This window comes from Marmota marmota, unplaced genomic scaffold, assembly GCF_001458135.2.
Source record: "Marmota marmota marmota unplaced genomic scaffold, marMar, whole genome shotgun sequence".
Classification (NCBI taxonomy): Eukaryota; Metazoa; Chordata; class Mammalia; order Rodentia; family Sciuridae; genus Marmota; species Marmota marmota.
In genome coordinates, this window is record NW_025999925.1 from 6,769,307 (window position 1) to 6,796,333 (window position 27,027).

The 27,027-nt window shown below is 38.3% G+C and overlaps 1 protein-coding gene across 1 annotated transcript in view; it reads right to left on the bottom strand.

Moving 5' to 3' along the window:
- Arsb (arylsulfatase B) overlaps positions 1-11,183 on the bottom strand; it is a 155,558-nt gene extending 144,375 nt beyond the window's left edge. Inside the window, exons 1-2 of the mRNA XM_015497831.2 lie at positions 10,970-11,183; positions 6,032-6,222 (exon numbers count right to left, since the gene is read on the bottom strand). Of these exons, the coding sequence (XP_015353317.1) occupies positions 6,032-6,222; positions 10,970-11,045 (267 nt within the window). The 5' untranslated portion in view covers positions 11,046-11,183. The remainder of the gene's footprint in view (positions 1-6,031; positions 6,223-10,969) is intronic.
- Between the last annotated feature and the right edge of the window lie 15,844 nt (positions 11,184-27,027).

Genomic DNA, 27,027 nt, shown 5'->3' on the forward strand with positions numbered 1-27,027 from the left:
TCTGCCCTATCTAGAGTTCGCCTATTCCTCCCATGCTCCCCCTCCCTACCCCACTATGAGTCAGTCATGTTATATCAGAGAAAACATTCAGCATTTGTTTTTTGGGGATTGGTTAACTTCACTTAGCATTATCTTCTCCAACGCCATCCATTTACCTGCAAATGCCATGATTTTATTCTCTTTTATTGCTGAGTAATATTCCATTGTGTACATATGTCACTTTTTAAAATTTATTCATCTATTGAAGGGCATCTAGGTTGGTCTCACAGTTTAGCTATTCCACTCTATGTAATATCCATTTCATAGATGAGTTAAGTTTAAAAAGTTATATGACTTGCTCAAGCCCACATTAATTGAAGAGCAATTTTCTGTTGCAAACCATACTATTAAAGTATGGCTACCTATCAAGAGATGCTTTATCCTTTTGCTTTAGCTGAAAATAAGTCCCCACCTTTTAGGAAAGTTTTATGGTTCTTATGTATTTTATGAGAAAAGAAGTAAACACCATGCCTTGTTAGTCTGATGTAGGACTAAACGTAAGACCAACTCAATTCCTGGAAATTATCTGTATCTATTCTTTTTTATCTTTGATGCCAAGTTAGGGCACTGAACATCTGTGGTATTCCAGGTCAGTTTCTCCTTTTAAAAAGGAGAATAAAGGTATTCCCTTTATTGTGCTCCTAGCGAATTCTTCAATGAGTTGGAAACCCTCAAAGAGACAAGTGGTTCAGGCCAAAAATAAACATGTAATTCTGTTAAAGTATCTGAGGTATTTAAATCTCATACATGAATGGGAAACGGTTAGAAAGCAGATGGGAGGAGCTCATATTTCATTCTTCATTGTTAAGTTATTTTTAATTATATATTATACATCCCTATGATGGAGTAAGGAATGTCCACATAGAGAAAGAGCAGCAGGAGAGGAGGACAGGAGAAGGCCAGAAAGGCCTTGTTGATGAGTCATCTTCCAGTGTCCCTGAGTTCAAAGTACTCAGCATGCCAAATGCAACGCTTACAGGTACCATTTCCTGAGCCCCAACACTCGCGAACATAAGTCTATGACCCAGGGTGGAGGAGGAACAAGAGAGGGAGAAAGGAGAAGATTCACCCATCAGGTGAAGGGTTAAAATATGCTATTCTGGCATTTAATGATTTAAGTTAAAGGCACTTAAAAAACAGCAGGTGCCAGATCACTTTGACCTTCATGCTGCTTCTTAAAAGCAGAAATGGAAACTCCTAATGTAAAGACACTCACCTGTACTAGAAGGAAGGGCCACAGTCTTATCCTCAAGGACGGGGAGTCCAAATGGAAAGAATTCTGCACAGACCTTGTTAAAATAACCTTTATCTTTAAAACCTCCCACATAATTTAGTCACATTTCCATTTCACGATTTTTGTCCAATTTAGCATATATGTAACTGCCTCACCACTTCTTTGGGGCCTTCACTTCATTATGTTGAACCATACTATGCTTTCCTCCTACTATTCTCTTTTAGGTCAGTTCAATTCTGGGACCCAGCTGGGACTCTCTATAGGATAGAGGTGGAGACTTTTTGCCCCTGCACAGGTCACTAGCAGCAACATGGCTAAAGGAGAGGAGGTGGAAAGAGGGCATGTTGTCATAGCCAGCAAGGGATTTATAAAGGTAATGCAGAGATGGATGGAAGGGAGAGCCCTTGTAACCACACAAGGAAAAAATGATTCTGGAGTCACTATTAAAGAGTCTTGCAAATATTCAGCATGGAAATCGTTCTACTCACTTTGTTAAACACATTTTAAAAAGAAACTTGAAAACCTTTTCCATGATTATTCCTTAGTGACTAAAAACATCACCCTTTCTCTTGGGAGGCTAAAAATATAAAACTACAGCAGCCCCCACTGATACAGTGGTCAGATTTCTATTGATCCAAACAGAAGGGACATAACAGAGGAGTGAAAACCAGCTCTGAAGGGTGAGGTGACTGTGGCAGGCTATGCAAAGGCTATGCAAAGCACTACCTGCTGGCCAGATCCTAATAACTTAGGAGAATAGACAAATGTATTCTTTGAACAAATAATTATCTTTTCCCCCATTTCATCAGCAACAGTCTACCATTTACTGTGGGCACTCAGTCTTACACAAATCTGTATGGCTTTAGGTCACCGGGAGGAGACAGAATAATGTGTAGTACAGCAGCCTATCTCACAAAATTAGGACAAAGAAACACAGTTGAGATACTACGGGGGGAAAAAGCTTTTCAGCACTCAAGTGAATGTTATTCATGAAACAACTCATTATTCAACAGAACTAAATGAAAGCATTTCTATACTATTTTTAAAATGGAAAAAAACATACAGCGATTTTATTACCACATGGTGGCCCAGTATAAAGAACAATTAACTAGGGCTCCAAGGTTCTCCAGCCACCATCAGGACCTTGCTATAGTCACTTGGCCCACAAGCCTCCCTGTAACCAGCTGTAGCTCAGCTGTAGCTGAGCCTCAGCTCACTGTTGACCCAAAACAAATCGCTGCCATCCCAGGGATGGGCTCCTTATTACTATGTCTATGGACTGGAATCCCAGCCCACCCTTGCTTGGCCTTGGAGACCGGATGGCCCCTCTGACATAACTGCAGCCCTGGCTGCACGTCAGCCTCCACTGATCTCTGAGTTTATGCTGGAGCCTCGTCTCTCCTTTGCTTTCCCTTGGGTCTAGATTCCTGTTCTCATCAACTTAGTCATAACTGGACTATTGTAGGTGTCTTGGGAATATAAAATATAATCCTAGATGCGAAATCATGACTAAATACTTAGTATTACATAAAAAAAGTTCAGGATTATCACCGAAGGCTATTAATATATTCATGTTTAAGACACTAGGGGTTCTCTGACCTTTCCTATTATGCCAAACAGCTCCTTAAGACACATACTCTAAATATACCTGCCCCGTGCTAAGAAGCTTTATATCAGTGAGGAAGAAACCCTTATTTTCGTTTCTTTATATATTTTCTCAAAGTATAAATGGGGAAAAAACATATGAGAGGTGTTGACATTATTATTCTATCTTTAATGTTCAAATGAAGACATTCTTTTCCAAATTGTGCCAGAATAAAGTAAGAGTCTTCCATTAGAAAACAGCATTTTCTTTTAGAAAGCTTCTAGTAGATGATATATGTTGGCTAACATCTGTTGTTATTCACAAAGCACTGTGGGGACTGCTTTTTTTTTCTTTCTTTTTTTTAGTTGTAGAAGGACACAATACTTTTGTTTGCTTATTTTTATGTGGTGCTGAGGATCGAACCCAGTGCCTCACACATGCGAGGCAAGGAGGCAAGTGCTCTACCGCTGAGCCACAACCCCAGCCCATGGGAACCGTTTTCAACAGGAAGATATGTTATGAACATGCTACTTTCACTTTGTAATGTTACTGCTGTGGAATCATCATGCAGAAGAGGAGAAAGAATTGTTCTTCCTAACCCATGCAAAGTCACTCTGTTAGGGTGGCCCTGAGTCCAGCAACAGCAACTGTGTTGGTACAAAACACTCCATATGCTTTCCCCACTCAAGTGCCCTTTTAAAATAGGCACAGTTTTAAGTTGGCCTGTGTTTCTTTAATGACTTCCAACCTGAACAAGTGGCCTATGTTACAGTCTATAAACAGCACCTGAGAAATTAGCACAGAATTAAATACTGATTAAGATGATGAAAAGCACAGCTCCTGAAAATGGTGAGATGCATTGTTTTATTGAGAACTGGTAATGTAAACACAGGCTGTCTTAAGCAAATATTTTGGGGTTACTACTCAACTATTAATTATGTCATTCACTCATATTTGTGTTCGAAACTTTGAACACACTGGGAATGATATGATGGAAAGTTCTTCAGAATGTTTCAGCTGTAGGATAAGGACCGTCCTCTCACCTGGTGATTTCCATCATGCTGTCTATGAACAGCACCATGCTAACAACACCCCTTCCAGGACTTGCAAGCTCTCAGGGCCTTCCGATGTCCTCAGTTCTAATGCTTTCCCCATTGCCCCAGTTAAGACAGTTCACCCAGAGAGCTATCTCACCCCATCTTCTTCCTCTTATCTGCTTAATGTTGAGGGTACTGTGTGAAAGAATACTTCATCGTTCCTTAATAGAAATGAAATTTTTTTGTAGGAAGATTACAGTGGCTGCATAATTAAAATAGTTGGCTTCTGCTCACCTCTGTTTGAGGGGAGAGCCCTGAACATCACAGAATGCCCCTCATTGTACAGGGTATCTATAATGACTGCACATCTGAATCACTGGCAGAAGGTGTGTGTGTTGGGGGAGGAGGTGGTGGTAAATAAAATACCAATGCCTGGGTACCACCTCACACCATTGAATCACAATATTTGACATCACTATGTCTTACAAGTTTCCCAGATAATTCTATGGTCAGGACTAGAACAATTAAGTTGAATCATGAACTGGGACTCAGAACCCTTGGCCTTGGATATTAGCTGTGAACTGGGGAGGTTTATTAAGGGGATAAGCTCTGTAGTCAGAGACTGTGGATTTAAATTCTGATTCTGTCTTTCAAAAGTTCTGTGATCTTGACCAAGTTACTTCTCTAAGTAATTTTGTTTAAATATATGTTATAAAATGGTTCCCTTAAAACTTTACCTTGTTCTTTTGGTGTTAAGTTGTATCTACAAAATGCCAAGCATACAGCAGAGAACTGAGAACATAAGCCTTAACTACCAGAATGTTGGTTTAAATTTAGATTTAAAACCTGTGTATTTCTATATATTTGAGAAAATGTTTTTGTTTCTATGTTCCATAGCAGGCATGGTTACTCCAAGATGTCTGCATTAAGCTGATAAAAACCAAGAAGTGGGGCAAAACTGAGAACAGAGTAGAAGATTCCCAATACTGAGTTAGAGGAGGCAAAGGCAGGGCCAGGGAGATTCCAAACCAAAAAGGGAGTCTTCAGCAGTGCATTAAGTCTGGACATGTATGTAAGCCATAATCCATGCTGTGATCTGCACCAGGGACCCCCAGGCATTGTCAAAGAGCCAAAGTGCAGGAAATTAGAACAAGATAACATTGCATATTCTAGACTTTGCTATGTCCAGGTCCCACAAAAGGACTGATTTGTGAGTGTGCTAATACAGTTCTTCATGAAGCCATCTTTTGAGCCTCATTTCTGAGAACACAAGTATCTGTCCCATTCAAAAGCACTTATAGGCTAAATCTAGAGAATTTGGCTTTAGAGCTATTCCGATTCTTGTCTACCTTTACCTCTCCCTATATGTAAGTCAGTACATGACAGACAAAACAACTCTAGTATGGTGAATGTGAAAAACAGGCTTCTTTATAGACCATGTTGATGAATTGGAAGACTCAGTATTGTTTAGATGTCTGTTTTCCACAAGTTGGTCTATAGCATCAGTGAAATCCAAATCAAAACTGACACTTGTTTTACTTTCTTGGTAGAAATTGACCAATTGATTCTAAAATTAACATGCAAATGTAAAAAAAAAGAAAGAAAAAGAAAAAGAAAGGAAGAAAATAACCTAGAATAGTCAAAATGATCTGGGCAGGATGGGGAGGGGTGATTGAAAGTTGGAGGACTTTCTCTGAACCCAAAATTTGTGGATTCCTTGATGGAAAGTTTGCCATAATAAAGCCTCATCTCGTAAATAAACTGATTTCCACTTTTAAAGGGGTCTAATTACTTACAGCACATGCACATAAAACAACAAAATAATAAAATGTATTTCTACTAAAATGCTATAGGACACAATATTCTTCTAAGTGCCACCCAAGGACCACTCTCACCAGAATCACCTTTTGAGAGTTTCTCTAAGGTGCAGATAGATGGACCTTTCCCAGACCTAATAAGTCACACCCTCAGAGGTGGGCTCCAGGACTCTAATTTTCACAAGCTTCCAAGGCTGATTCTGATGTGCTCTAAAACTTGAAAACAATCCTTTTAGAATTTGATAGATTTTCCCCTAAACAACAGTGACTTCTTCCTATTTTAACAAGATTTTGGTATCAGTAAAGAAGCAAGACTTACCTTCTCTGGAGGATGGTTATTTATGAGAGCTGTAGCCCTCTGGGTAAATACATTGGTTGAATACATATTTTTATATCCTGTTGCAACTTCTTCACCATCTCGAAAATCAAGAGCACATCGTGTGACATTCAAAGCCTCAATTAAGGTACAACGCTCATGAGAGTAGTAATCTTCACTGCCTAGGAGATATCCTACAAGAATGGAAGACAAGAATAGTCTGCATAGCATAAAGCTTGTTAAACTCATGTTTCAGCATTTAATTGCCTAATGCAATTGATTACTCATGACAAGGCTAATCAAACGACAAGGCTAATCAGAGCAACATTCCTTAACATCTCTATATTTGGTAGCAGAAGTCATTAAAATGTTATTGTGTAAAAATTCAAATCCATTCTCACTCAAGTCTTTACAAACACAGACTCTATCATGTAACTCTCAAAGAGGGTGATTTCATGTATTTACATATTTATGTTTTTAAAAGAACAGAGCTCAATTTCAGCAAAAGGGGTAAGATCTTACTCCTTTAAAGCTATCTAGTGGCAAAAATAATATATGGTTAATATGACTTGTTGCAAGTTTTTCTTGCAAGGAGATCATATAAATAAGCGCAGGATTCAAATAATGTCATCTGTTGTTCCTGAGGATGGGAAGCTGGCTTCCGGGTTATTTATAGCCCCTGCTCTCTAGGAGGAGTCATCTTCAGTCAGATGCTGACACCCACTGGTGAAAGATACAAACCTTTCCAAAGAGAGGCCCTCTACACAGCTGAACTATCAGTGCCAAAAGACCAAACTGAAGTGTGAGCACTGCACTTTGATTTTTCTACCTACAGTGATCTCAATTTTGCTCCCAATTTAAGCAGCATTAATTGCCTATCCCACAATTTAAACTTAAAGGTAAAAGAAAATGAATTTTCTCAGCTAACAGTTGTTTCTGCAAAAGTTCTGTATTTTCCTAAAGTAATAAACTGTGCTGCCTATTATGATTCTATGTACATAAATGTCAGAACAGGCAGATCTATAGTAACAGAAGATAAATGCTTGCCTGGGGCTGCAGGGACTGGGGGACATGGGGAGCGATGATTAACGCTGTTTGGGTTCTTTTTTGGGGTGGTGAAAATGTTCTACAATTGAATTGTTATGCTAGTGGGGTAACCTTGTACATTTATTAAAAATCACCGAATTATACACTTTAATTGGATAAACACTATGACACATGAATTACACCTTGATAAAGCTATTAAAAAGAAACTACTGGGCTGTTAGCTATCTGCTGATATATATTGCTTATTAACTTTAAAATGATGACGACAAAATTGGCCCAGCCCTTTCCCCAAGACCTGAACTTTCTCTACAATGACAATTAAGAGCCTTACCCAGTTTACATAATAAATCAATTCATTTTTAATTAATTCCTTCTTTATCATGATCTAGTAAATTCAAGGTCCTGAATATAATTAAAACCTTGGTCTTAAGGTAATTTTTTAATATGCTAATCTTTCCTCTTGCATATATAACGGAAAAGGAAATCCAATATGTTTGCTAATTAATGTGCAACAGAAAAGGAAATGTAGCCATGAAAATAATTTCGGCCCTAAGCCTGAAGCAGAGGCACACGCCTGTAATTCCAGCAGCTTAGGAGGCTGAGAGAGGAGGCTCACGAGTTCAAAGCCAGCCTCAGCAAAAACTGAGGCACTGAGCAACTCAGTGAGACCCTATCTCTAAATAAAATACAAAATAGGCCTGGGGATGTGGCTCAGTGGTCAAATGCCCCTGAGTTCAATCCCTCGTACCAAAACACAAACAACAACAACAAAAAACACAAACAAACAAACAAAAATAGTGGTCAGGATGAAACTGAGGAAAATCTAAATAAACATTCTAGCTTCCCTTGCTTTTAGTTGATTTAAAAACCCCTAATTGTTGGAGGTCAGACAGCTGAGCAATATATTATTAGTGGTGCACTAGCTGTGCTGTAGCTGAAAACTTTGATGGAAGCCACCTAATGGGCTAAGACTGTTCTCGGGCAGAAGTTGCCTTTTGCTTTCTTCCTTGATCTGTCTTAATAAACAACTGCAAGGTTAGCTGTTCCTAAAAAGGAAACTTTTTAATTAGTAACTCTTCTTACAGAGTTACAGAACCCAGAATTGGTGACCCTCAGATAACTTTAGCATGTGTGTCAGAAAAGCTGACCCCTCAAAATTTATAACCCTGGTCTGGGCCTGAGTCTAAAATCCACCCCGACATCCCAAAATCCTTACATAAGCTTTGTATCTGAACCACATAAGCAAGATGGACTTTTAGGACAAATTCTCCTCTTCAACCTGCTGACTTTCTTCCCCAGTCACTGTCTCTCTCAAGCTATCAGCTTCATCATGTGGTAGCAGAACTGGACCTTTCTGGGTTATAAGAAACTGGACTTCTAGTTTGGGTTTTTCACAACTAGTGGATATTAGTTTGAGGAAATCACTTCCATTCCTTTTTCTATAAGTGTAAACTATTTTTCCATCACTGGGAGAATATATGCATAGTATATGATTAGATGATGTATGAGTTATAAATATTGAAATCATATTACAAATAAGGAAATTCCAGAAACAGAACCTTCTATTCACATGGTTGGCCACACTGAAATCAGGCAATCACGTGACTATCACACAGTGCTTTTCATCATAACAGCAGTTCCCAAATCTGAACTCAGATGCTGAGCCTAAAGATGATGGCAGCCTATGTTTTTCTGGGAAAATTTGGAAAATGCTTTTTGAACAACTAATCAATAAAAATCTCACATCTTTATTGAGACACACAATTCATTATTGTATAAGTCACCCATTTAAAGAATACAATTCTTTGCTCTTTAGTGTATTCCCAGGGTTGTACAACCATCCCCCAATTACCTTTCTACTTTTCAAGTTGTAGCAGTAGTAACAGCTGTGTGGTCATCATCCTCTTCTTGACTACAAGCCTCCCTTCACATAATTATAGGGTGTTCAACTGTTCGGCTAAATCTAGGCAGACTTCTTTGTTTTCATAAGACAATTTTTTGTCCAACTGAATTTTTAAATGCATGACTTTGTTTTTAATAAAAAAAATTTCAAAATATCCACAGTCCATCCTCTTGCCAAAGCACACACATCAACTCATCTAAGAATGTACTAGCAGTTTAGTCCTTTAGAACTTCTAAGATAGCAAAGTGGTCATATACTCAAGTCTGATTTTTGGCAGCTATTTAAGAGTACTGAAGATATATTCAAGTTCATCCAAAAAGAACATCATAGGTGATTAATACTGTCTGCTGGAGCACCTGGTGGGAGTGGGTACAAGTGCTCTCCTGTCTGATTTTTAACCTGAGAACCAGCAAAGCATGTGCTATGACTACACTGTTTTGGCCTCCATGTACATTCCTTTGTACCAAATTGTATTTTTGTACTTTGGCCCTAGCTTGAATGGAAGAGAACATCTCAAGGTGTATCTATAAGCAATTTATTACTTTATTACTAAAATGATATTTTTAAGGATGTTGTCCATTTTACCTGTCCCAAAGGAGAAACTTCTCTCAGGTCTAAAAGACAGAAAATGCTTTATTCTTCCTGAAGATCTTGTTTCCATTTATCTTGTGAATAATGTGACTCTTATAGATTTTTTCTTTTCTTCCCTTCCTTTCCACTTTTTTCTTTTTTACTTTGGACATAAGAAGCCTCACATCTTAGAGATGAATGTGAAGCCCACCTAGAGCCAGGAAGCTTTTTTTTTGTAATCTGATGCCATTAAACTATTTTATCTTTTTCTCTTCACTCGATGTTGTTACTCTATTGAAACTTTTTATGTTCGGTGTGTGTTCCTTTTTTGGCTTTGGCAGGTTGTAAATGAACAAAGAAGCAGATGGGAGACAGGTAGACAGCAACACAACTAGACAGAAAGATAGCTCAATATAAAAGAACTTGACAGAAAAATACAGTTACTGGCAAGATATATAGGTTATTAATTAAGGCCCAGTTTAAAACAGGTTGAAAGAGGGCACATTTTAAAACAAACTTTAGGTTTCACATTTATTTTTATAGGGCTACCAAGTTCAAAAAATGCTTATGATTTTCTTATTATCTTCCTATTACCATTTTTTATTTGTCCTCCCCAATTTATTATTATTGATTTTTAAGTTGATCTTCTCTAAACCTAGTGATTCTAAAAACAGATCTCACAGATGGGAGAGAGACACCAATGGAAGAGTCTTCCCCCACCCTCTCCAGGGTGAGAAAAAAAAGCTTGAATGTAGTCCAGGGAGAGAAAAAAATATATGAACTTTTGTAAAGGAAATATTCTTTTTCTTTAATTTGCTCTAATTAGTTATACATGAAAGTAGGATGCATTTTGACACATTCTACACAAATGGAGCACAACTTCTTCTTCCTCTGTCTGTACATGGTGCAGAGTCACACTAGTAGTGTAATCATAAGCGTATAGAGGATAAGAATGTCCATCTCATTCCACAGTCCTTCCCCACCACATATATCCCCTCTCCTCTCCTCTGCCCAATCCAAAGCTCCTCCATTCTTCCCTAACCCCTCCCCATATTATGGATCAGCATCTGCTTATCAGAGAAAAGGGAAATATTCTTGTATTTGGTTTTTGCCCATAATTTAAAATCAGCCTGCATCCCCTCTGGGGAAGGTTCTCAGAGGGCACAGTGGTCTCTGGTGTGTAGGTAGCAATTCTTCCAAAGCCCCAAGGTGGTGCTTAGTGCTCTGGCCTGCTATGGGCATATGCCCAACACAGGCTGGCACAGAGCCCTGTTTATGGAAGTAACATTAGAAAGCAGCCCCACTGCACTGATTCACTCTGTGTTCAAGTTTCCAGTTGTTTCAATTGATTACACTTGGGTGTGTTTTATGAGATGACTGCAGTGTCTGAGTCATTAAAGAAACACAGGCATTTCCATTACCAAAGTAAGTGTCAAATCCTCGGCGGGTTGGAAGGCATTCTTTCCGGTACATTCCCAGGTGCCATTTTCCGACCATATGGGTGGTATAGCCTGCTTCTTTTAGAAGCTGGGGCAGGAGTTTTTCATCCAGTGGAACACAGCTGGGCTGACAAGGCCAGATTATTTGGTGCTGTAAACCTGTGTGTATCTTAAAGAGATAAACACAAAATTATGGATTAGTGACACTGAAACATTGTAAACAAGAAAAGTGGCTGCCTAATTTATTGGACATATCTGTTGATTTGAAAGTTTAACTATAAGAATGTTTCTGAAAGGCAGTTTACTCACTCAAGTAAGGTAATGAACCTAAACTGGATTTGAAAAGATGAATAAAAGCATTCCAACAGAAAATATTTTAACATATATTTATCAAGGCAGTATGTCAGAAACCATTAACTCAAATTTTCACTTCCTAAAAAGAGGAACAATAATATGAGCTATGGCTCTATCAAGGAAAAAAATTCATGTGCACAGGAGAAGGTGATATTTGTCATCTTTGAAGATAGAGAGCTTTCTTTTGTAAAATGTTATTTAGCAGTATAATGAAATTTAAGTTTGGTGTTTCTTATTCTACTTTGTGTAAACAATAATCTCAAAAGACAGTGCTCAAATTTCCATTTAAAATGGCCCTTACTGCTTGGGAGAGGCTCACAGAAGGACACCCAGGATAAAGCAACTAACCTTTAAGAAACAACCACTTGTTGAATTTAAATATAATATCAAAATTGAGGGCTAGGGTTGTGGCTCATTGGTAGAGCACTTGCCTAGCACATGTGAGGCACTGGGTTCAATCCTCAGCACCAATAAAAATAAATAAATAAAATAAAGGTACTGGGGCTGGGGATATAGCTCAGTTGGTAGAGTGCTTGCCTCACATGCACAGGGCCTTGAGTTCAATCCCCAGCACCACAAAAATAAAAAAATAAATAAAAATAAAGGTATTGTGTCTATCTACAACTAAATTTTTTTTAAATTGAATGTCCACAATTATATAAGTTCCTCAATTTATATAAATGGGGTTACCCACCTGATAAACCTACAAGACGAAAATGCATTTAATACACCTAACCTACTGAACATCATAGCTTAACTTTGCCTACCTTAAATGTGCTCAGATCATTTACATTAGCCTTTGGTGAGATAAATTAATCTAGCACATAGTCTAATTGATATCATTAAGGCACATGTAATTTATTAAACACTGTACTGAAAGTGAAAAACAGAATGGTTGTATGGGTAACATTTTACACCACTGTAAAAAAATAAATTGTGTGGAAGAATAAGAGATCCAAACTAGCCAAAGCAGTCCTGAGCAAGAAGAAGGATGCAGGAGGCATCACAATACCAGATCTCAAATTATGCTGCAAAGGTATGATAATTTAAAAAAGCAGGATGGTATCAGCATCAAAATAGACCTGAAGACCAACAGAATTGAACAGAAGACACAGAGACAAACCCACATACTAAAATATATGTTGGAGAAGAGACAGCTTTTTTAACAAACGGTGCTGGGAAAACTGGATACTCATACATAGAAGAATGAAACTAGATCCCTATCTCTCACCCTACACAAAAGTCAAATCAAAATGGATCAAAGACATTATACCAGAAACCTTGCAACTGCTTGAAGAAATCCTGGGATCAACACTCCATCATACAGGTGCAAGTATCAACTCCTTAACAAAGAATCCTGAAGCTTAAGAAATAAAGCTTAAGTAGGATGCCATCAAATTAAAAAGCTTTTTCTGCATAGCAAAGGAAATGATTAAGATCATGAAGAGAACCTATAGAAGGGGAAAAAATCTTTGTCACCTGCTCCTCTGACAGGGGATTAATATCCAGAACCAACACCAAAAAACTGAATAATCCAGTCAATAAATGAGCAAAAGAACTAAATAGATACTTCTTAAAAAAAGAAACACGAATAGCCAACAAATATATGAAAAAAAATGTTCAATATCTCTAGCAATCACAGCAATGCAAATCAAAACTACACTGAGATTACATCAGAATGAACCCAACTACTATGTATAACTATAAAGCTCTAATAATAATAAAATAAATAAAATTTTAAAAAGATTTCATCTTGCTTTAGTCAGAATGGCAATTATCAAGAACACAAATAATAATAAATGCTGGTGAGGATGTTGGGAGGAAAGGCACACTCCTACATTGTTGGTAAGACTACAAATTAGTACAGCCACTCTGAAAAGCAATACGGACATTCCTCAAAAAACTAGAAATGGAACCACTGTGTGACCCAACTATCCTACTCCTTAGTATTTATCCAAAAGAACTAAAATCAACATACTATCACGACACAGCCACTTCAATTTTATAACAGCACAATTCACAATAGCCAAATTGTGGTATCAGCTCAGATGCCCATCAATAGATAAACAGATAAAAAAAATGTGGTCTACATACACAATGGAGTTTTACTGAATCATAAAGAAGAATGAAAGTATGTCATTTGATAGTAAATGAATGGAAATGGAGAACATCACGCTAAGTGAAATAAGCCAGAATCAGAAAATCAACAGTTGAATGTTTTCTCTCATAGGTGGAAACTAGAGCAGATTGAGAGAAAGAAGGTGGGCAGGCAGTGGGGTCAGATATCATAAAGATATAGGAATGATCAGTAGAGTAGATGGAGATTGAGAGGGAAGGAAAGGGAAGGAAATGCAAGATGAATTTAACAGAATCATGCAATGTGCATATATAAATATGCACAGAGAAGTTCACCTCTATGTATATGTAGAAAGTACCAATCAAAAATAAATAAATAAATGAGTGAAAGGAAGATCAGTTGAAAAGGGGGAGGAAAATGTGGAAGGGAGGAGGAGAAAGACAACAGAGGGAATGGAGACTGAAATCAAATTCCATACATGAATGATTTTGTCAAAAGGCACCCAACTACTATGTATAAATATAATGCTCTAACAAAAAACAATATGCCTAACCTACTTAACATCATAGCTTTACTTTATCTAAATTTTTTTAAATATCCTTACCTTTTTTATTAGTTGTTCATGGACCTTTATTTTATTTACTTATTTACGTGCGGTTCTGAGAATCGAACCCAATGACTTGCACATGCTAGACAAGCACTCTGCCACTAAGCCACAACTCCAGCCCAACTTTGTCTAATTTAAATGTGCTCATATCACTTACACTAGCCTTTGGTGGGAAAAAAATCATCTAACACAAAGTCTATTTATAATTGTTATCATTTAGGCTCATGTAATTTATTAAATACTGCGCTGAAATTGAACAATAGAACGATTGTGTGGGTACATTTTATACCACCATGAAGCTGAAAAATCACAAACCCTCTACGTTGGGGTTGTCTATATATAAAAATTTTATTAAAACAACTGTCCCTTTTCCATAAAAAGGGAAACTACAGATCTATGTAAGGACAGATTGTCTACATCATCTTCTATCAGAGCAATATATTGCGATAGACTGAATGGCAGGAAACAGCGTAACAATCTATCTTCCATGAACAGAAAAGATGTACAAAAAGTACAAAAATGATACTACTCTTCTCAGTCATTTTGTTTGGAAAAATACAGGGATTATATATATATATACATATATACGTATATATGATGGGTTTATTATTGCTGGGGTTTGTAGTCGTTGTTTTTGTTTTTGTTTTTGGTACCAGGGATTGAACTCAGGGGCACTCCACCACTGAGCCTCATCCTCAGCCCTTTTCTATATTTTATTTAGAGACAAGATCTTGATGAGATGCTTAGGGGCTTGCTAAGTTGCTGAGGCTGGCTTTGAACTCACCATCCCCCTACCTCAGCCTCCTGAGCCTCTGGGATTACACGCATGCACCACCGCACCCAGCTATTGCTTGTTTTAATTGAACAATTTTTATAATTTGTTTTCATTTCTGATATAGCAAATTTCAAATGGTATAACCCACATAACTGTACATTCTTTGGGTCCTTAATATTTAAGCAAGTGCAGAGATCCTAAGATCAAAAAAGATTGAGAACTGATGCTGTAACACCTGATAATGATCTTTGCTATGGGGAAAAATAAAGTAGGAATGAAGTGATAGTGACAGACGTGACACTTAAGATAGGGTGGCAAAAGAAGTTTCCTCTAAGGAGAAAATAGTTGAGCAGTCAGTTGAGCAAAGAAAGAAGTGAGTTGAAAAATCTGGGGCAAGAACAATGCAGACCTAAGGAAAAAGAAGAACAAAGACTCTAAGAGCTTGCAGAGTTTGAAGGCTGGCACAGAAACCAGGGCACACCTGTCACAGCTCTTGTACTGATGGATGCCACCACACCCTTGTTAGCAGATGTCCCCAAGGGTTCCTTGCCTGCCAGCCCTTCCCTAAGACTTGACACCTGTCTCCCTCTTTGTCCTAGGCTCCTCATGGAGGTGGTCTTTTTTCTATGAAGTGACTGCACCAGATGTCAGCTTCCCTTCGCACTGGGTGGTCCTGATTTCCCTAGAATACTCAGGGGTCTGGGAACACTGAGGGTGGAAAGCACCCATGCTCAACCCAGGCACAACACTCTGGTGTCCCCAGTCCACTGCAGGTGTGTAGCAGGCAATCTGTTGCCAATAAATGGTGAACATGTGTTTGCTAGTGATTTACTGGCTTTATAATTTAAAGCAGAATAGGATAAACCTCAGGGAATTAAATCCCATCCTGGCTCTATCACTTGCTAGCTTTGTAAGTTTAGGCAGAGACTTCAGTGATTTACTAACTTCAGTAAATTAGAAATTTAGGCTCAAATTCCTCAACTGTAAAAGAAGGAAATAATATTTATCTACCTTCCGGGGTTGTTGGGACGATTAACCAAGGTAACATAAAATGCCAAGTATATTCTAAACACTCAACCATTGTCACTACACCATGCGTGAGCAATGTTATCAAAGACAATACTCCTTCTTGAAGAGAATGGTGGCCTTACAGAGATGTGTACATAGTCCTAGACCTGCCCCCTGGAGTGTATTATGGTGCATCATATAAAATGTACAGTCAATCTACTTTCTCATTGGTACTAACTAAATACTTATCTATCACTAATTTTCTCAAATTCAAATACCAGTTACTCAGAACAGATTCACTGACTTTGACTTTGTTGTAAATATTTGGCAATAAACAGATACAAAGTATAGACTATAAGGTCCTTGCTTAACATCTGGACAGCATCTTAAGTGATAGCCACCATTTTAAGGAAAAAGTTTTGCTTTCCTACCAAAGGGCATTTCTGAGAAAGGCTCACCACTCCCTCATACCAACCCAACCCCTAACCGCCTGCATTAGGACACCCCACCCCCCACCCCGCCCCACTGTAGTCTGGCTTGAATTATAGCATTATCCAATGCAGAGCTCTTTACAGAGAAATGAGAAATAAATGAGATTTTGCTCAGTGGTATACAGGCGAGAAAGTGAAAGGACTCAGAAGTCATGCCCTCTCTGGCCTAGATAAGAGTAGGGCTAAGAAAATGGGCATAATATTGAAATATTTTAAAGATTGTCATGTAGCAGGGAGATTTGACTCCTTCCCTCTGGCTCTAGGAAGCTAAATACAAGAAACGGTTTGAAGATGTCAGTTAGATTAAGATCAAAACGAGGCGAAGTTTTCCAAAGATCAGCTGCTGCTTTGAAAACGTGAATGAGAGATGATGATGTCCCACCATTTAGAGATAACCAAACATGGATGATGGGTGTCCAAACATTGAAATGGCCTTCTGGTTGGCATTTCCTTCCCTCAGTAACATAGGTTAACTCTAACTCTCAACTAGAGCATGCATTGCGATACTACAGAGGATTTGTCAAAGCACAGGTGCTGTACCTCACATCCCCAGAATTTCTAAATTCAGTTGGTCTAAGGAGGCACCTGAGGATTTGTACTTTAAATAAGTTTCCACTTGAGACTTGCTGATGTTTGGATCTTGAATGTTCCCCCAAAGCCCATGCATGCATTNGCCCCACCCCACCCCGCCGGAACCCAAGCCTATTTTGCCTCTCTCCATCTATAGAGAGATGGCCTTTATTTCTCAGCTCTGACAAATAAACTCTCGTGTGTACCTCTGCCTGGTTTCCGTCTTTCATTTCTCTCTTACCCGTCTCTTGTTCCTTGCTTTCCCTTCATAGACCACCCCCCCAAAAAAAACCTTTCAAATATACAATCTTTGTTTTCTTATTTATTAATTTATAATTAAATAGCCTTTGTACAAGCTTTGACACGGCCCTGTATTCTATTTTCAGAGCCAATAATACTTGCAATAGTATTTCCTGTAACTGGATTTCATGATATCTTTCCACATCTTCCTAGAGGAACCACACAGAATATCTTAACTGTTAAATTAAAGTGCTTATTTTAATTTCACTATCTTGATTGTGGTGACGGTTTCACAGATATATAAATATATAGATAGATAGATAAGTTTTGACATGTACACCTTTACGTATGTGTAGTTTATTGTACATCAATCATGCCTCAATTACGCTGTTTAAAAATAAAAGTAACTTTAAGTTTTCCTCTGAGGTTTTTCTGTCTCTTTTAGTAATAACTGGCACCTGTACCGGGGTGTGTGTCAGATACATTCCCTTTGCCATCCAGTCCCTCTGGTAGTCCTGCCCTCCACCCTTGGCCTTCCAGCTTCTCATTGGGTTCAGCCAGTGAAGGCCCTGCCTGGAGCAGAGAGGGAAGAAAGAGACCTATTGCCTCAGGCTGCTGGGTTGTCTCAATGGCCACCTATGCCCCTCTGCAAGGTCAGTCTAAGGCAGCCTTTTCTATGTGCCTCTCTCCCCTAGGTTCTGGGAATGTCCCCTTGCTTCCTCCCTTCTGGTCTAGGGCCAGTAACAACTCCACTGTGTCACCACACTACACCTTGTGCTTTCCCCACACATTCTTACCTTTTAAAATAGTCCTGTTATAAATAAACCCTCCCTAAATTATCCTAATTGAAATACGCCATCCCTTCCCAGCTGGAATCCTAAAATATAAGGATGTTATAATATCCAGGGAAAGGAAAGGCCTGCTGTGAAAACACACACACACACACATACACACAAACACACACACACACACACACAGAGAGACCTTAAATAAAAAAAGGATTCTTCCCATTGTTACCACTATAAGTTTACTCAACAGAAAACTGATCATGGGCTCAAAAACTTCATAACATAGAGTAACTGGCAGCTGAGCAGGATATGTGAAGATAGTATTTTATGGAGTCCAAAAGCCCCAGTGGAGATAAATACTATGCAAATAAATCCTTCAATGGAAAGCTCATCCATCACATGCAGAGAATTAATTCTGATCACTAGAAAGCACTGCCAAGCGATGCCTGCCGTTTGGTTTTCCTAAGCCAGGCACCATGCCAGGTGGTCAGCTGAAGTCTGCCTCCATTATCTACAATCATATGGAGCAGGGAATTCGTTCTTTTCAGTGCCTGAGAATTTATTTGACACAGCGTTTTTATGGCATGATTGGGAAGCAGAAGCCAAACTCTGGATGACAGCCAAAAACATGTTTTTGGTCTGTTCAAACACTATTTGAAGTCAGGAAGCTGTAATGGGTTGAGAAGCAGTAAACAGGTAAATGCCAAGCTGGTTCCCATTAAGCACTTGAACTGAGCACAGAACTAGGGAGTCCCACCATGCTCCAGGGGGCAGGACACCAACAGGTATAAAAGAAAACAAGAAGAGAGCCCTTGTAAATACAACAGCCCCTGAAACTATTCCATTCTAATACCCATCTTCAATGTCCAGAGAGAAAGTATGAACAGAGAAGGTTGAATGTAGGACATATGACAGTCCAAAGGGATGGCCTGCCTATCTACCATGTGTGGCTGCCCCTTGTTCATTAAACCAAATCTTTTTGCAAAAAGATTTTATTTGACCATCAAGCATTCACACCACAAAGGCCAAAAATCTGCAAACCTAGAAACAAGACCTGGCTTATTTCTGGGTTCTTTTCATGAAATAACTGATAAGAAGTCGTCATTTACATGTTTGTTGAACCTAATAATTTATTTGGTCTCATGAATTATTCTGTCCTCTGCAGACCTAAGAGATACTAGCAGTATGGTCTCATGAGCTTACAAGAGAAAAGCCATCTCCTGCTATGGGAGAGACGGACAGCAGCTTCCACGTCAGAACTTCTTCCAATTCACCTTTCTGAGGATCTAGGCAGTTTACTGATGAAATATTCATTTGGGAGCTCAGGGCACAACATTTCAGTCACCCTCATAAGAAACTATCAGGGGCTAAGTGGCCATTGCTACACACATATGGCAACCAATGCCACTTCTCTTCAAACCTGAACAGAGGAGAGATAACATCCAGTTGAGCAGAAGGAAGGTTCCCTCCAGTCCCTCTGACTTGTGTGAGGTGAACTCATAACCTTGCTGCACCACGTATTTGTGCACCTCCTGCCACTGTATTTCAAAGCTCAGAAAAATGATCAGTCCTGCCCTTCTACCTTCCACACTAGAGAGGCTGGAGGGAAGCTTCACAACTGAAACACAATCCCAAAATATGCCAGTGGCCATTCAGGAGTTCACAATTTCCAGCCTGTGCCTTGGCCACTATACCACAGGTTTTAACCATGGTAAAGGACCACTTGTGGCCCCTTGGGGTTTATTCCTAGAGATGCCCTGCAGAATGAATGGATAGTGGAAAATCTGCTCCCTCCCCCTGAAGCCTTCTAAAACGCAGTCAGCTGCCTGAGCCACTGAAGCCAAGAGCTACAGAACACACATTATGTGTGTCAGGAGCCTGGCTTGGCCATCTGGATGGGGTCTGCAGTACTCAGGCTGCAAAACTGGCCCATGTCACTGACAGTTTTAAGGGTCTATTTATTTTGGTATTGATTAGTAAAGAGTGCAAGTCTCTGACTAAACCCACAAAGGGATATTGTTTGTAAAAAGAATAAACGAGGCAGAAATGGTTTCAGTGACTTCCTCTGTTTAAATTATTTAAGGGGATGTAAAGGATGCATAACAGGCATTTATAATGAAAAGGAAAGATTATATGAAGAAATCTGAAGAAAAGGAATTTTTGGTAAGGTGATATGACCAAGAAAGCAAAGACAAAAGATAGTAACCAGAGAGTCACAGTTCATGCTCAAAGTGATTCTTGAAATAACAAGCCTCACAAATCAATGAACAATGACAACAACAACAAAATCCAGCACGTTAAATGCTCACATTTTACCCAGCCCCAAACTTATTTATTTCCTCCATTTCTTTGGAGGCAAAATATATAAAACGTGAAAATTTTCCTTTAAAATATCTTCAATACTTGTAAAATAAGGTCTCCAGACTCCCCTTTCCTCCTGGAAACATGACTCTTGACTCTGGCTAAGCTGAAGAGGGACCCATCAAAGCAAGTCACCACCAGGGCTCCCTTTGCAGTATGTGTTGGAGCTGTGACATGTTTCAATGGTGCCATCTTGCTGGTCACCATGAAGTTAATGCATCCTTTACATCCCCTTAAATGAACACAGGAATAAAGACTAACGAGTGCCTTCTCTTTGGCAGCACCAATGGCCTCTTGGCTGCATGTTTCTCTTCTCTCCCTATTTGGATGACTTTGCCAGAAAGTCCTCTTAACTGGTGACATATATCCTCCCCACAAGTCCTACACCCATTTATTCCAGTTCCTAACTTCTCTTTGCCCCACTTCTAACTGTAGAGTCCAGGAGAGGTGGCCAACATCAGGAATCCACCAGAGGTAAGCCAATGAGGAAGCAGGCAGGCCACTCAGGGCAACAAGGACAGCAGCATCAGCGAGGCCACCCTCAGACAGAACTCCTTCCTCTAGCTAGGCCCTCCTCTGCCTGAGGCACAGGCCCTGCCTGTCCCCATTTTTGAGGCTAACTTGAAGCAAAAGTCAAGAATTACCCACAATGTTCCTGGACAGCTCTCTTCCTATATTTCCTGTCCAAGGTTCATCTTCAGGAGTGAACGAAAGGCCATGAAAGTGTCTAGTCTGTTTATCAACGTGATTAAGAAAAATGTGGCTTGGGTCCCTTAAGTATGAGACCTTGGAGTCATCTTTCATTGCATCTATTCTCTGCCAAGGTTTATAGAGTTCTGGTGGAGTGGCCTCCTCAGTCCCCAAGGGAAGAACAAGGCAAGGACTAGAGTTACTTTAATTTTATCCCAGAAGGAACTGTTTCCACTAAGGTCTACCACCTCTAATTTTCTTTAACCTTATTAATTTCTTTAAAAGGAAGCAGGTGGCCTGCCAGTCCTAGGGATGACATGCTAATCCTCGTAGTTTGATTAAGATAGTGACCTCTTTCAGGAAATGTTGTGTTTAAGTGTGTAGCACACTAGTGCACTTAGTTGTTCAACACAGTGTTTCCCTAGGCCAGAGACAGTAACCTACAGGAGAAGCCAGATCCCAGGACGGACAACTTCCAAAAAAACACATACTGGGAATACAGATATACAGTGACTGTTTTTATGTTGAACTCAGTCAATTTGTTAGACTATGAAAAAAAAATCAGTATTTTCAAATCCCTATTTGAATGAAAAGCAGTATACCAATTCCATTAGAAAAGCTGGAGGATTTTTAAATTCACATTTTTAATCTTGAGATTTTTGAATGAGGAAGAAATGAATATAAAATCTATTTCCTGTAGGCAAAACAAACCTCTGAAGGGTACCCAACAAACTAATAAACAGGTGCCTCCTAAGAGAAGAAAGGCTGGGAGATAGCACAAAAAGATTTTTATGCCTGAAACTTTTGAATGAATTGCCTAGAAGCAATTTTTAAAAGAACAATGTCACTTTCTTTAAAATTTACTTATTTAGATAAGACCCATTCTTTATTATATAACAATATTATATAATAAATATAATTCTTTAGCATATTATAGCCTTCAAGGTAACATTATTATAAAAATAAGAACAAGGAACACGGGAGGCCTAACATTTTATCAGCATTAGGCTCAGGGAGGCCCAGCCTCTCTCTGAGCTCTGGGCACACTTTGGGCACCCTCAATGACTCAGTTCCAGCATCACCTTCTCCCCATTCTTAGAACAAGCTCACTCCAGCCTCAGAGCCTTTGCTTCCACAGCTCCTCCCTCACTGTTGAACTCTCTTTCCAGGATCTTTGTGTGACCTGCTCCTCTTGATTCAGGCCTCTGCCAATACCACCTCCTCCTTGGAGATACCTTCATGAGGCACTATCATTTTACCTACTCTATTTTCTCCCCCATATATATTGCCATGCCATTTAAATTCACCTCACTTACCCATTTGTTTACATGTACTTATTTTACTCCCCTCTTGATCACTCCTTCTCCTCACCTCACCCGCCACTAGACTGTAAGCACCAGGAAATCCCCAGAGGCTAGCACAATGCCTAGTAGCTCCATATTTGTTGAATGAAAGAATACATCATGCTTAATGGTGATGGACTAAAAGCTTGCAAAAGACGAGGTTGTTCACTATTGTCACCTCTAAGAAACTTGCCCATAGTCCAGATATAACTAACAGAAGTGAGAATTGAGATTTTTGAACAAGGGAGAAATGAATATAAAATCTGTTTTGTATATGCATAGACATATGTGACCACAGAATAGAACTGTGAGTCTAGAAATAAATCCTTGCATCTATGATCAATTGATTCTTCACAAGGATGCAAAGAACATTCAATGAAGAAAGAATGTGTTTTTCCCCCCAATGGATGGAACTAAAACAACTAGATATCTACATGCAACCACATATCTCACCTCACATACAAAAATTAGCTCAAAATGGATCAAAAACCTAAATGTAAGAGTTAAAACTACAAAACTTCTACAAGAAAACACAGATAAAATCTTTGCAATCTTGTATTACACGATGGCTTCTTAGATAAGACACCAAAGAACAAGTGACCGAAAAAAAAGAAAGATAAATTTTACTGCATCAAAATTTAAAGCTTTTGTTGTACATCAAAAGACACGATCAAGGAAGTAAAAAGCAACCCAGAGATGGGAGAAAATATTTGCAAATCATATGTCTGATTAAGGTTTAGTTTCCAAAATATAGCAAGAACTCTTGTTTGGAGATACAGGTTTCCTCAGTTCTTATATTCTCCAAGGAAAGATTTTAGAAAAGACACAGAAGCAGTGCATTGTATGAGCAAGCAAAAAGATGAAAGGACACTCCCCAGACATGACAGCAGGTTGTCCTGAGCAGAAGCAACCTCGGATTTCAGTTGGGAGACTCAAGCAAATAGAAAAAACATGAGTAGCATAGGGTCATGTGAGCGCTGGAGGGTTCCTGTCTCATACACTCCAAGAATGAAGTATGCAGACCATGAGGGGTGAGAAATCATTAGCAGATTTATTAGAAGCAAGCAAGGAAAGCTCCCACAGAATAGGAGGGGTCCCAAAGAGAGTCTCTGTTTGGGGTTTTTATACTATTTTGATGGAGAACTAAACTTTCATTGGAGAGTCCCCCTGATTGTTCTCTTTCTCTGTCTCAATTGAAGGTGTACCATTTTAATTTTTTATTCCCATAATGGTATGACTTAATATGTTTGTTAACCTGAGTTTGTCCTGTATATGTTCCTTAAAACAGAAGAATTGTTTGGGTTCAAAACAACTCCTTGGGATTGACCAATGTTAAGGTAGTCAAGGAAAGCTGGGGCAACAGCAGAATGTGTGGGCATCCGGCATGAGTAGGGCCTTCCAGTCAGCCAGACAAAAACAAAAAACAAGTTTTAGCCTAGGGTTTTTATCTGGGGTGGTAGTCCTGCCCCACAAGCATAACAGTTTATTTAACAAAACAAAAGTATGCTCCAGAGAACTGGAGGCCTTTCCAAGAGAGGGGGTGGGCTTCAAATATGGATTCCATCTGTTTTTGTCTCCTTTCCACCAGAATTTGGTTCCTCCCTTGAAGCTATGTCACATGACTGGTAGACATGATTGACAGGTGGTATTATACAATTCTGGGCAGAAGAGCTTAAACCCTGTTCCCAGCATTCCTGGTGAAAGCCCACAAGGGAGTCAAAACCATAATGCTAATATTAGAATTGCCTCATCATTTGCCAAAGATTACCTTGGGGCATACTGCACTTGGTGAGCATGCCCAGGGGACCCACTGGGACAGGTTTGACTGAGGGGGTATATAGTCTCCAGAAAGAACCTGGACTTCTAACTGCAGATGGGTGTGACTTTCCTGTCACTCAATTTTAGGATTCCCTACCCTTGGTCTGCCCCTAATTTCTCTCTCCCCTCTTGTGGCCTGTGCATGTCTACAGAATTACCCTGTTTCTTCATATCTCTACTGCTCATGTCTACCTGTTACCTATCACTCTTACAACTCAACAAAAGATAAATTTTAAAATAGTCAAAGGATCTGAATAGACATTTCTTCAAAGAAGATACAAAAATAGTAAGATATGAAAAGATGATCACCATCATTAATCATTAGGAAATGCAAATCAAAACCACAACAAGATACCACTTCATTTTCATTAGGATGACCAGAAGTCTAGAATAAACGTCACATAAATAACAAGTATTGGCAAGGATATAGGAAATGGAAACCCACGTGCATTGCTAGTGAAAATATAAAATGGCGCCGCTGCTGTAGGAAACAGTTTGGCAGTTTCTCAAGAAATTAAAACATTAGAGTTGCTATATGACCCAGCATTCCATTTCTAGGTATTCAAGAGAACTAAAAATGTTCATACAAAAATTTGTACATGGATATTACAGCAGCATTATTCATAATAGCCAAAAAGTATAACAACCCAATGTCCATCAATTGATGATGAATGAATAAAGAAGATGTAGAAAATATCCATACAATGGAGTATTACTGAGCCATAAAAGGGAACAATAAATGCTATATATATATATATATATATATATATATATATATATATATGCATCATATATATTATATGAGTCCACTTAAATGTCATATCCAAAATAGAGAGAGAGAAAAAAAACAGATTATTGATTTTCAGGTCCTGGTGGAATGAGGGAGTAGAAGACTGCTAATGATTATGCAGTTTCTTTTTAGAGAGATGAAAACATTGGTTGTAAAACTTTGTACACGAAAAACTACTGAATTATACTTTAAAATGATGGATTTTATAGCATATGAATTATAATTTTAAAAATAGTATAAGGAAATGGTCAATATTATATAATATTATATATTGCTGGTGGGAACATACATTGGTACAATCTCTTGAAATTCAATTTTGCAATATTTATCAAAATTACAAACACTGTCTACTCTTAAATCCAGAAAATTCCTTTTCTAGGAACTTTCCCTATAAATATATTCAAATACAAGATACTGACTTCACCTTCTTTGGGAAATCAAAAGAACATTCATCATTATATGGCTGATTAAATAAAGCATGGTATATCCACTTAACAAAACATTATGAAGCCATAAAAATTAATGAGGATGCTCTTTATTTAACAACATGGAATGATTCGAATGTTAAGAAAAAAACAAAATGACATGCAAAATGGTATGAAGGGTTTGTTACCAGTCTTTTGAAAAGAGGGGAATATCTACATAAGCATTTGCTTCTACACTCATAGAGCACTTTCAGAAGGACATATACAATTCAGTGAGCACTGTTTGCCTACAAACATGGGAACTGGAATCTAAAGAACAGAACGTTTGGGGGAGGGATTTTCAATATATGCCTTTTTTGTGAGTTTTGAGTTTTGAAACCACATGAATGTGTTTTCTATTTTAAAAACAAATAAAATATAGATTTTTAAAAGATTTTTTAAATGATGAGTAAATAAATCTGTGGCCATGAGCCTGAGTTTAGAGAAACCAGAATTCTGTTTCCTGGGTTTACTAGGAACTACTTACCTCATCTGCCATTCATTTTCCCCATGTCACCCACCCACTTCACTCAGGCTGTCTATATATTTTTCACCAAAACATAGATGTTTAGAAAAAGATCATTTGTGAGGATTATTAACAACTAAACATTTTTAAATATAAAAATATATTAATAATTTTTTAAAAAGCTTAATTCACACTTCTGTTTAAGTAAATTGATAACAGCAGAATAAGTAGCACACACAATTTGTAAAGCACAAAAGTGTTAGGCAAGATGACTCTTTCCACCAACAGATGGCGATAGTGGATAGCATAATGTGCATTTGCCAAGTTATAATCTTGTACTAAGGACACAAAAACTTTAGAGTCAAAGAAATTTAAAGCTACAGAGAGTGTTAGATATTATATATTACTAATATATTATGTATTATATTTGTTATTACACATCCTATATTAAAAGAGCCCAACTCCTTTATTTACTTATATGGAAATGATGTCATCAAGATAAGAATTTGACACAACCAGAAACAGAAACCTACACCTCATAATTCCTAATCTAAACTCCTAATACTTTAGCAATTAAAAAAACTAAAACTCAGGCTTTCAAGGAAGTGCAAAGACAGTCAGTCAAAGTTTGTTGATCACTTTTCTAATCCTGAGACAATTATGGGAAGGGGCTCTCTAAACATTAACTTAAAATGTGGTTGCCAGGTTCACATATATGACTCTTATGTAGTTCTTCCAAGTGCTTAATTTTGGAATAGCCAACAAATTTTCTCATTTTATTATGCAAAATTATGTACAACAAATTTCCTCATTTTACTATACAAATTATGTACAACAAATGACTTCTTCAGAAATAAAATCTATTTCCATTTTACACTTATGATAGGCAATTTCTAACTAAAAAATATGACAAGTTAATTTTTTAATTGAGACATTTAGGAATGACCTAAATGTCAAAAAAAATGAGATTATTTAGTAACTATGAATCAGGTCTTAAAATGATATTTCTAATAATTCTACATAGGCAATATGTTATTGTGGTTATAGGCACAAACTCTGGAACACACTCTGGTTCACATCCTACTCCACCATTTACTAGCCCTGTGGCCCTGTGACAAATTTCTTAGTCTCTTCCAGCCTCAGTTTTCTTTTTAGAACATAGGGATGCTAAGAGCAGGCCTATCTCATAGGATCTTTG